Genomic DNA, 12308 nt, shown 5'->3' on the forward strand with positions numbered 1-12308 from the left:
AACCATATGTTAAACCAAGGATAATTAGTATAATAATATGCCCCTGGCTAAGACCACACCTCTCTGTAACTGGCTGGACTAAATGGCACTCTCCCTGTTTTGCTGTCCCTCAAAAGGTCATATGTTGCATAGTCAGAGAGCCATGGACTCTGTACTACACATTTCATTTGTTTTCAAAAAATATTATATGGAAAAGGCAGATGGTGAGGTGAGTATGAACTTCACACACATGCTTGTACCTCAACTCATGCTATCATATAACAATGGGTGGAGCTCTCTAGGACAGGAATTAAAAAAATTCAGCATTCTCCACTGAGAGCTAATATGTTCCAGGCAAGGACTGCATGTAATAACAATCCAATCAACAGAAACACACATCGGTTAGTGAGTGGTTGCTGGTGCTGGAGCCCTGTAGCAGGAAGAAGAGAAATCCATACACAGCCTTAATTTGGAACAATATGTCCTTTAGTGTTCCGGCACACACGTACAACATTTGACCGTCTTAGCTAAACAATGAATAACAACTTGCTCATCACCCCACCCAGTTGGGGGTGGAGTTTACCGGAATATTGAGGTGTGGTTTTACATTGGTGCGCTATATATAGTTTGTGTTTGCCACTTTGTGGTGTATGTGTTTATCTGCCTATAAGGTACCATAGTCAGGCTAAGACGGTCAGATGTTGTGTACGTGTGTGTCAGAACAATAAAGGACATATTGTTCCCGAAAAAGCCTATGTGCGGATCCCTCTTCTTGATTGTTTGCATGAAATCCAGTCTAAGTTAGCTGTATGACTTACATTCTCCAATGTCAACCATTGCTCTCAGGTCGGTAGACCTCAGCAGACCAGGCCCAATTAATTTGTCAGATAACTTCAAAATCTTTAGAATTGTTTAAACAAAAATGATTGGACGAAAGAGAATGTATGATGTCACATACTGAAATGTTAATATACTGGATTTTGTGTACAACAATACATTTTACCACATTATAGTCTGTAATAATAAGCATCTATCATTTCTTCCTGCATAGTTCTGCAGCTGATCAAATCCCAGAAAATGCCAAATAAATTAGTCATTGTCCTGGAGACGGAGAAGGAAAAGACGCAGCGGAAGGAGTATCTATTCGCTGATTCCAAGGTTTGTTGTTTTGTTTGGACAAGTCTTTCGGAAGCATTGTATCCTTGAATATTGTATTTGTTTCACATTGAGGTCTGTACTTTTTTGTGACTCAAATGGCCTCCACTGCAGTTTATTTTGAATTGATTTTCCTAAAAATTCACCCAACATTTGCAATCACATCAATCACTTTTAGCAGTAACAGAGTATTGTAGGCATCAGCTAAAGCAAAATCTTTGGGAGTAAAGGTGATACTATTTAATGGCTAACTCAACAGATAAAATAAAACCCCCTTATGATGTTTATGCCCATAAAAAGAAAACATCTATTCTATGTCTCATTCCTTTTGTATTAAATTTCTGGCATGATACAGAACTAGATTGGAACTATGGTACGGTTCTCATTTAGTTCTGAGTTATGCCAGAAAAGAATCCAGTGCTTGATCCAGTTAAAGTATCACCTAAACAACTTTTGTTCTTATGTCTTTGGATTCTCTCCATGACTAATACCAGACCACACTCATATGCCTTATTTCTGTTTGGTTCAATATCACTTTGAAACACAAATCGTTAATAAATTATTCAGGTGTGAGAGATTTTTTTTTTCATTGAAAATAAGGAGATAGCTTTATTTTGACCATCAAAGTGGCAGGAAATTATTGCTTCCAGCCTGAAATCTGAAGATGCCACATGAATGGGCAGTCTTCATAATCAAGAATCAGTTAATAATCAGTTAATACCTAAGGGAATTTGGAAACTTACTTTCTCAACCCACTGAGTTAGTCAATACATTGTATTGTCATGACTGAGCTTTCATGATCATATTTGGGAATATTGGAATTGATTCAGAAAACGTGTCTTATGGATTGCCTCTCCTTGACTGCTTATATCATGATGTATCTATCTTGTGTGATAATGCATCTATCCTAATTTATCTTAAGTCATTATCTAACTGTTTTTGGCCGTTTTTCAATTATTTCCAAGTTTTCTCCCATGAGATAATTTTTCATAATATTTACAAAATAACTTTTCAGCACATAACAATTGAAAAAGTTCTAAAAAGTAGGTTAAAAGGCTCGTTCACACCTAAGTGGGAATCGCGCGATTCCCGCTCACCGCAAACCACTAGCGTTTTTTAAAAATGCTTAGCCCATGTTATCCTATGGCAGTGTTCTCACTGCCGCGATCACGGGATAATCGCAAACGCGTTACCTGCAGCGTTTTGGCGGCGATTCTGGATGATCGCGATTAGCATGTATAGAACCACTAATTGTGATTGCTCGTAAAACGCTACTTTGTGGATTAACGCAGAAAATCACTTCCGATTTCAAATGTGAACGGGGCCAAAAAGTAATATCCAACTTATTTGAAAATGTTCTTGTTTGCTGGGGGCTTTACAAGTATTTTATTGACAAGGTGGGAAAAACATCACATGTGAGAAAACTTGAGGATAAACATTAAGGGCCCTTATCTGTACAATGAATCATCTCTCCTTGGCCCATATGCAATTAACTTTTTCTTCAGCGTTTTCTCTTAAGTGATATTTTCAAACTTGTTTATAAAATCCTTTTAGATCACCAGCAAGCAAGAAAATACTTAAACAAGTTTTGATGGTACTTTTTCACCTACTTTTTGGTACTTTTCCATTGAAAAGTGCTGAATGGTTATTCTAAATAGAAGATGAAAAATTCTCTCCTAGGATAAAACTAGGAGAAAAGAGGAATTGCACCTTAACTCTTTGGCCCATATGCAATTAACTTTTTCTCCTGAGTTTTCTCCTAGGTGATATTTTCACACCTTGGGGCAAATGCAATGCACTTTTTCTCCTGACTTTTCACCTAGGTGATATTTTTAAACTTGTCAATAAAATGCCCTTTAAGCCACCAGAAATCAAGAAAATACTCAAAATAATTTTGATAGTACCTGTTCACTTACTTTTTGGTACTCTTTTTAGCTGAAAAGTGCTGGAAAATTATTTTAAATTGAAGATGAAAAATTATCTCCTAGGAGAAAACTTAGGTGAAAAAGTGATTTGCATATGGGCCCTTGTCAATAAACTGTCGACAAGCGAGAACCTATTCCAAATAATTTTGATAGTACCTTTTCACCCACTTTTTTGTACTTTTTCAATGTAAAGTGCTGAAAAGTTATTTTAAAAATAAGTTTAAAAGTGATCTCCTAGGAGAAAACTCAGGAGAAAAGGTGAATTGCATATGGGCCTTTATCTCTTGAATTATCTCTATTTATAGTTGAGGTGATGAATTTCTAAGGTGAGATAGTTCATGAGATAAGTTTAGTCACTCAAACCTATGATCTTTGCATAGGCCCTATCCATTTTGTCTTGTTTCCAATTTTGCCTGAGATGAAATGGGAAAATACAATGCAACTGTTATAGTTTAAAAAAGTATTTAACATTTGTTGTTCATGATTAATAATTATACTGAACACTAATTAAAAATGTTTTTCTTCAAAAAGTTGTTTAAAGAATAAAGGCAAGATGAAAAAGGTCAACTAATTCACTTGCAGTCAAAGTCATGCTGTGTTGAGCCAGTAAATGGCCAATCAGCACCCTTCATTTTGTGTAGCATAAACAGTGGCTTTTTATTCCTCTGATTTCTGTACTTGTGTTAATAAGTTGCTCAGTAAAACAATGTTTCCCAGGTGTGATGCTAAGGGTGGAAAGATGGAAGTTTCTGCACTTATACTGAGCACAAATGCCTCTCTGAATACATGGGGAAGAAGTCAAGCATGGCTGATCATGGAGAGTATCCTAGCATATATGTTGCTACCTTTGGTAGAACCAAACATACCATCTCTGCACATTTTGGGAAGAGTGTAGTAAGAGTCTTTAATTGGAAGTCATTGGAAGCTCTAGCTTCCAGCCGTAAATTAGCGAATTCATGAAAAAAATATGTCATCCAAGCCTTTTAACATTTGGTAAAGGTTTTAGAAAATGCTGTGGAAAGTTACACTGAATAAGAATACAGAACAAATCAAGATGCTTTAGCAAATCTCTTTTGAAGTGGTGAATGTGTCAGCAAACAGAGAATGTGCTGTGATTTATTTTCTGTTTCTTGCTGCTAAGATGGCATTTGCCAAAGACTGGAAAATACTTACAGTCAATACTGCAGAGGTGAAAGCCAGGCTGAATTATTTTGTGGCAAATGAGAAATTACCCAGTAGTCTTAGAGATACACATATAAAATTCCAGAAAACTCAGATCCCATGGATCCAACTCCGTTCCTTGGATAGGCTGTCTGTGACCAGACTGCAGAACACCTCTTCAGCTCTTGCGTTCCTCTATTCCTCTCAATATCCTTTTCATTTCTAACCCTATTTTTTCTTCAGTTCTATTACTTTACCATTTAGATTTATTATTTTCTACTTAGGTGTGGGTCAGGATGGTCTTTTTGATTTTTATGGGATACAGTTACATTGGGTCATTCAGTCAATATTTCAATTGATTTTCCTCTGTCATACAGAAGCGAGAAGGCTTTTGCCAACTCCTCCAGGAGATGAAGAATAAACATTCAGACCAGTTAGAGCCAGACATGTTGACGATTTTTATTGGAACATGGAATATGGGTCAGTCCATCTATTTCATTTCTTCAAAGTACAGATTCTAATGTAATGATCTACATTGCTTTCTCTGCCCACTGTGTTGACCTTTACTTGGTTTATACCTTCTGCATGTATCTTGATCCTGCTTTGCCATACTCATATTTGCAACTGATTTTTGCAATTCATTTGAGGCATTCCTTCAGAGCACCAGCATTCAGGGCTGATTCATTGTCTTGTCATTTAGCCTTTACTTGTTTATTGCCCTATCCAGTGCCAGTTGGGCAACCCTCTGATTTCACTTGTACAACCCCCTGTTGTACCTCCTCCTCGCCCTCCAGATTTTTCAACACGTCAGGTCAACTTTTAAACAATAAACTGACCAAAATTGATTAAAAGTTGATTTATTGGGCATGTTGGGAGCAATAGTTTTACAACAGATTTGATCTAATCAGCAGAGACAAAGTTAGGTAAAATGGGTCCTCTGGTAAAAAATTAGTATGGGCCCCTTACATCTTAATTCTGGACTGATGATGCTAATGATAAGGTGCCATTTCATGGATAAATGCAAAATGATAAACAAACTTTTATGCATTTGTGATCTAGGTACCTGGCTGCAGTTTTGACCTCTGCAACCCCTGACTTGAGGCTCTGGACATAATACAGAAACTCTAGCCCCGTGAATTGGTCCCCAAAATTACTATGTTCATAGCCAACTTGAAATCCACTGTGAGTTAATCACTATGTGGTTTGGTCCACTGTCTAATGTACTTCATTCATCAACCCTATTTCTCCTGTCTTCTGTATTAAATGTACAACAGAAGGAAATTGGCAGTACAGATGTGCAGAGCCCAAAACACGGGCAGATTACACAACTTGCATTCAAAACAGATGCCGCAAATGGTCCTCCATTAGCTTCCGAAAACAGTATGCGTGCAGATTGTTCAATACTAGACTCTTCCATGACTTTGAAGTGGCGTCACGGAAGAGACCTAACCACTTACTCACAATTAGAACATGGTGTAAACTTGGGGCTGTTAGCCACAAATGGTCTACACATTTTCTAAAGAACAGCAAACAATTGGCAGCACTCCTAACGGGGCTGCAAGTGAAATTAAACCAACAGAGGTATGCAGCGCCCCCTATGGACTTAAATACACATCTTGAAAACAAATCAGATGCAAATTATGCACTAAACCATAATCTAGATAAATTGACTGCAAACTGATACACATGGATGCAGCTAGCCACAAGTAGACTTACATTTTTGTACAACAAGAAGAAATTGGCAGTGCCTCCAAATGGAGATTGCACCCGAATTGATCAGCTGCATAGATGTGCAGAGCCCAAAACACATACAGATTACACAACTTCCATTCAAAACTTCTGTATTAATTGTTGTCTCTGCCCATCCTTGAGCTTCTGCATTCTTTAGTCAGATGTCAGTCTTTCTGGTTAGTCTGTCTCTTGTCTCAGCCCTGTTTGGTCTTAGCTATTTATGTGTGCTCCCACTCCAGGCTGCCCCGTGGTTTGGTACTCTATTCTGCCACAAATACAAAAAGTCCCAGGACATGTAAAGGTGTCTAAAACCATACAATCTCTAGCAACCCAGAAGGGTTCAGTCAGGCTGTGGCACTCATGCTTTGACTATGACTGGGTACTATGACTGCTCTTTGTCCCTTTGCGACTGTGCAAATCCCTGTCTTGGCGACCTGCTATAAAATTGTCCTACTGCATACTTGTGGTCTTTATATTGTGACAGGTGATGCTCCGCCACCAAAGGATATCACATCATGGTTCCAATGTAAAGGACAGGGAAAGACGCGTGATGAGACAGCAAGTTGCATTGAGCATGACATGTATATTATTGGCACACAAGAGGATCCACTGAATGAAAAGGAGTGGGTGGAAATCTTGCTACGGTCCCTAAATGAAGTTACCAATGCTGATTATAAACTGGTAATATTTTTATAGGATCTAAAAAGCAATGCAGATTAATGGTGAGATGAATAACCATGAAAAAGTTTGTGATGACATTTGCTTAAACTAGGTAACGATTCAGACGCTCTGGAACATACGACTTGTGATTCTGGCGAAACAAGAACATGCTCACCGAATCAGCCACATTTGCACCAACAGTGTGAAGACTGGAATTGCCAACACACTAGGTAACACCGAAATCTCACCTTGGATAAAACTGAACCTATAGCCTATCCCCCTCCCACACACACCTTCAAAATGAATCCCTGACCTCTCTCTAACAGTAACTAACAGTTATTTCTCTCACCGCAACGACACTGTCTTGTTGTCACTTTTAACTCTGCAATCTCATTTGCTTTCCATTTCAGCATCTTTAGGACCTACCACTTCCACCTGCTCAACATTTCCAAAATACACTACTTCCTTTTCCCATGCAGGTAGATTTGTCTATCATTCTCACAACACACGGCGGAGAGGTGCCCAAGAGTATAAAAAAAAAAAAAAATATAACAACAAATTGAGGTGAATTTATATTTTAATTTTTTTATACTCTTGGGCGCCTGTCCACCGTGTGTTGTGCACATTCACACCCCTCTGAGGGGTGTCCTCCTCAGTCCTCAGGTCCCTAGGCTCCAGGTCTTCTTATGCAGAGTGCGACCTGTACAGGAAGTGACCTGTACCCGCCTGGAGATGGTTATCCTCCTGTTGCGCAGTTGATGGTTGCTATGCTGGGCTCCCGGTGTCTCAGTGTTTTTTTTTTTACGGTTTTCCTTACCTACTGCAGCTATCATTCTCCCCATTGCTCATCTGCTGCTTCTCTCTGCAAATCTCTACAATGGCTTCCATTCCATCTCAGAATTAATTTCATACTACCTTATTTGTCTGAAATTACTCCACTCACTGCTCCTGTCCCACTGACATTTCTGACCATGTACATAAATATCTCCTCAACAGCCCTCTCCACTTCTCCAATGCCTCTTTCAATGCATGGTTCCAAGACTTCTTTAAAGTGTACCTGAGGCAACATGTGACATGATGAGATACACATGTGTGTATGTACAGTACAAACCATATTTATAACCAGGCTGTTTTATTAGTTTGATTTTGCTGCCTGAAATAGTTCATTTCTAGGCATTGAAGTCACTGGCGTAACAATAGGGCCTGCAGCCCCTGCACCCGCGTGGGGGCCCGGCCCCCCTCCTGGGGCCCGCTCGGGGCCGTTTTGTGGGGGTTGGAGGGGACGCAGCATGAGGGGAAAGCCATGCAGCAATTCGGCGGGGAGGGGGGAAGGTCCCCCCCCTCCCTCACCTCGGGGCTCTCCCCTCTGCGCTCCCCTCCGCCTTAAATCTAAGTCCGGGCAGTGTCTGGGCAGCGGCAGGCAATCTTCGGGTGATCCGGATAGTAGTTATCCGGATGACACCCAGTACTGCTGTGCTGTGCGGGCTGGGCGGAGGATCAAGCTTACCCTTCTGACGTCTTCTCCGGCCGTCCCTCGGCGCCTCCCACGATGCGTTCCACTCGGCGCTTACGTGACTTCAAACACTTCCTCCTTTCGGGTTGAAGGAGGAAGTGTTTGAAGTCACGTAAGCGCCGAGTGGAACGCATCGTGGGAGGCGCCGAGGGACGGCCGGAGAAGACGTCAGAAGGGTAAGCTTGATCCTCCGCCCAGCCCGCACAGCACAGCAGTACTGGGTGTCATCCGGATAACTACTATCCGGATCACCCGAAGATTGCCCGCCGCTGCCCAGACACTGCCCGGACTTAGATTTAAGGCGGAGGGGAGTGCAGAGGGGAGAGCCCCGAGGTGAGGGAGGGGGGGACCTTCCCCCCTCCCCGCCGAATTGCTGCATGGCTTTCCCCTCATGCTGCGTCCCCTCCAACCCCCACAAAACGGCCCCGAGCGGGCCCCGGGGGGGGGCCCGCTCAGAAATTCTGCAGGGGGGCCCGGTGGGGCCTAGTTACGCCCCTGATTGAATTGACAGATTCTGTCTTGTGGATACCTTGTCGGAAATATAGTAAACATCACTGATAAGCAAATTACAGCCATAAAAGTTTTCTTGGCAGAATACAACTTCTGAGGGCAGGGAGAGATAAAATATATGAACTATTGACTGTTTTCTAACTCTGGGACACTTAACAGGGTGACTTTAGAGACAGTAAAATATTCAACCTACTTTGTAATTGTTTAAATATAAAAGAAAACCCTGGGATACTTTAAAAAAAGCCATTTTTAGGAGTAGGGGATAAATATATCATCAGTTTATTTTCACCTTCGGTTCACTTTAACTACTTTGGCCTTTTGGATATATAATATACGTCCAAAAGGCCGCAAGTGCGCCCCCGGGTCCGATCGGGCACGTGCACGCGCGCTCCCGGGCCACGGTTCGTTAGCCAGGGAATCAATGAATGGGGACATGGTGCCCGATCATTGATCCCTTTCCCCGGCAGAAAAAGAGACAGCTTGCTCTTTCTGCCTCTTACGTCCCCCCTACATCCCTCTAAGCTTACATGTTACGCTTAGAGTGACGTAATGCAAACAAACTTGCCATCTTGTGGCGAAATAGTAAAACTACATCTACATTTTAAAAAAAACACATATTTACTTTAAAAAAATACTATTTACATCCCACCCTCCCAAAAATACCCAAATAAAATGTTTAATGAAAAAAAATACAATAAAAAAATGTAAATATTTACCTAGGGGTCTAAACTTTTTAAATATCCATGTAAAGATGAAATATTTCTAGTTTTTTTTTTTTTTATTATAAGCTTTTAAATAGTGATGGATGCAAAATGGAAAAAATGCACTTTTATTTCCAAATAAAATAGTGTCGCCATACATTGTGATAGGGACATAATTTAAACGGTGTAATACCTGGGACTATTAGGCAAATACAATACGTGGGTTTTAATTATGGAGGCATGTATTATTTTAAACCTATAACAGCCGAAAACGGAGAAATAATGACTTTTTTCTGTTTTTTTTTCTTACTCTTCCTGTTAAAATGCATTTACAGGAAAGTAGCGCTTAGCAAAATGTAGCACCCAAAGAAAGCCTACCGGTAATTAGTGGTGGAAAAAACAAGATATAGATCAGTTCATTGTGATAAGTAGTGATAAAGTTATAGGCAAATGAATGGGAGGTGAAAATTGCTTGGATGCATAAAGTAAAACACAACTGAGGGCTGAAGTGGTTAAGGGTGCCGCCACTATTTAGAATTATTCCCCTAATCTCATTAGTCTTGCTCCTAGCTTTTACAAATTTAAAATATTGTGGTTATAGGCACTAACAGAATTCAAGGCAAGCAGCAAGTATACTAGTTGGCAATTGAGCTGAGGCAGCCAAGCTGAATTTGGTGTGGGCAGCAAACAAATCAGAACCAGTTGAAAGCCAAGGGTCAGAGCAAGAACTGACAAGAGCCAGTGTCACATGAGCTTGTTCTAAACAAGAATACCAAGCACGGACTAACACAGCAAAGGAGCTGAGTGCTGAGCAGAGCTGCCTGCAGTGTCCTGTTGCTTCACTGGTGTAAATATGCACCTGCAGAAACACACGTAGAGGAACTCATGCCTGCCTGCAGATATGCAAGCACAAATGGCAAAATCTGTGTGCGAATGTTCCCAAGTAGGGATGCCAATGCTTAGGAGAACTCATGGAGAACTCATGGAGAAGCATGTGATCAGTTTGATCAGCTGATAGGCTTGTAAGGTTTTGATTTGCTGTGATGACTTCCTGGTTTAAAACATGATCATGACCAGCAAATCAGAGCTTTACAAATCTATCAGCTGATCAAACGGTTCACATGCTTCCAGGGTTGCCAACCGTCCGTAAAAATATGGACTGTCGGTAAAAAAAACACCTAAAAGCCCGCTGTCCGTAATGCCCGTATTTCCTGGGCTGATGTCTGTCCAAATTGCCGGCTGAGCCTGCGTTGGAGCCTGAAGGGGAGGCAGCTCTGTGACTCGGCTAGTGGCACGCAGATCTTCCCACTCGCGGCTGGAAGTAGCAGCGGTAAGTCAAGCTCTGCTCGCTGCTAGCCGCCGCCGAACTAATTCTGAAGGGGGGAGCCAGGAGGGGGAGCCCGAAGGTGAGGCAGGGGGGGGAGACGTCCCCCCTTGCCCACGCTGTGTACACTGCTCCCCCTTCTCTGAGCTGCCTCCCCTCCTGTCTGGGGGGGGGGGACTCTGGCTACCTACCTATTCTGGAGGACACCTATAGACCTAGCTACCTATACTGAGGACACCTACAGACCTGGCTACCTAAATTGGGACACCTATAGACCTGGCTATCTATTGTGGGGACACCTATGGTCCTGACTACCTATACTGGGAACACCTATAGATCGGGCTACCTATTCTGGGGATACCTATAGACTTAGCTCCCTATACTGAGGATACCTATAGGCCTGGCTATCTATACTGGGCACACCTATAGACCTGACTAACTATTCTAGGGACACCTATAGACATATACTGGGGACACCTGTAGACATAGCTACATATACTGGGGACATCTATAGATCTGGCTACCTATACTGGGAACACCTATAGACCTGGTTACTTCCACTGAGGATACCTATAGAACTGGTTACCTATACAAGGGGCACCTATTTTGTGGAAACTGCTGCCAGACTAACTGAATTATTTAGTGAACTGCTGCTGACAGATTAGTGTATTTTGATGAACAGCTGCCAGATTATGTGTATATTGGACAACCGCAGTTTGGAACCGCTGCTAAATTGTGTATGTTGGGTAAACCGCTGCTACCAGATTATGTGTATTTTGGGGGACTCACTGCTGCCAGATTACATCTATTTTGGGGGAACCACTGCCATGTTATCTGTATTTTGGAGGAACCTCTGTCAAATTACGTGTATTTTTGATGAAATGCTGTCAGATTACATGTATTTTTGGGGGAAGGGGGGGAAACCCTATGGCAGAGCTCAAACTTCCCTGGCAGACCTTTTACACCACTGCTAAGGTAAATGTATGGGTGATGGTAGGACATTGGACTATGACTATGGTAGGATTACATTGTTAGCTCCTCTGAGGACAGTTAGTAACATGACTATGTATGTTGTAAAGTGCTGCAGAAGATGTCAGTGCTATATAAACACATAATAATAAGATGGTAGGGCATTAGACTGACTATGGTAGGAGGAGCTCCTTTTAAATACTTCAAATAATAAATAATGCCCAGAGCTTAGCGCTGCCGCCACCTCAAGTTGAAAGTGCGCTTTTGACTCCGCCCCAACTCCGCCCCCTCTCCAAAATTTTGGGTGTCCTGCTTTTTTGGGCCTTTTGTCCGTCAAAAACTAGAAACTAGGTTGGCAACCCTACATGCTTCTCCATGAGTTCTCCTAAGCATTGCCATCCCTATTTCCAAGTATAAACGCATGCTACATGCAGATGGGGAACCCACAAGCTTTAAAGGTGAACTTTGATTATTCAAATATACCAGTCAGTTGCTAACTTTGCTAGTAATTCCCTGCTCAGTTCCAAGTGAAATTCATAAGCATTCTTAGCTGGTGACATAGTTGCTGTAATACCTTCAATAAAGTCTCTACTATTTGCTACAACTTACTGCTTCTGACCTCTTAGCTGGCAACAGCAAAAACTCTTTGCAGATCTATTCTACTTAACGTCTTCTTAATA

At 41.5% G+C, this 12308-nt stretch overlaps 1 protein-coding gene and 1 long non-coding RNA gene across 3 annotated transcripts in view; one reads left to right on the forward strand and one right to left on the reverse strand.

Moving 5' to 3' along the window:
• LOC137571493 (uncharacterized) overlaps window positions 1-12308 on the reverse strand; it is a 116024-nt gene that overhangs the window by 103155 nt on the left and 561 nt on the right. The window lies entirely within an intron of this gene.
• The window catches only part of INPP5D (inositol polyphosphate-5-phosphatase D), a 167269-nt gene that overhangs the window by 86986 nt on the left and 67975 nt on the right, over window positions 1-12308 (forward strand). For both annotated transcript variants that reach the window (XM_068280692.1, XM_068280693.1), the window contains 4 exons: window positions 1031-1137; window positions 4598-4700; window positions 6436-6632; window positions 6724-6841. In XM_068280692.1, coding sequence (XP_068136793.1) covers window positions 1031-1137; window positions 4598-4700; window positions 6436-6632; window positions 6724-6841 — 525 coding nt within the window. The remainder of the gene's footprint in view (window positions 1-1030; window positions 1138-4597; window positions 4701-6435; window positions 6633-6723; window positions 6842-12308) is intronic.

This window comes from Hyperolius riggenbachi, chromosome 4 (assembly GCF_040937935.1).
Source record: "Hyperolius riggenbachi isolate aHypRig1 chromosome 4, aHypRig1.pri, whole genome shotgun sequence".
NCBI lineage: Eukaryota > Metazoa > Chordata > Amphibia > Anura > Hyperoliidae > Hyperolius > Hyperolius riggenbachi.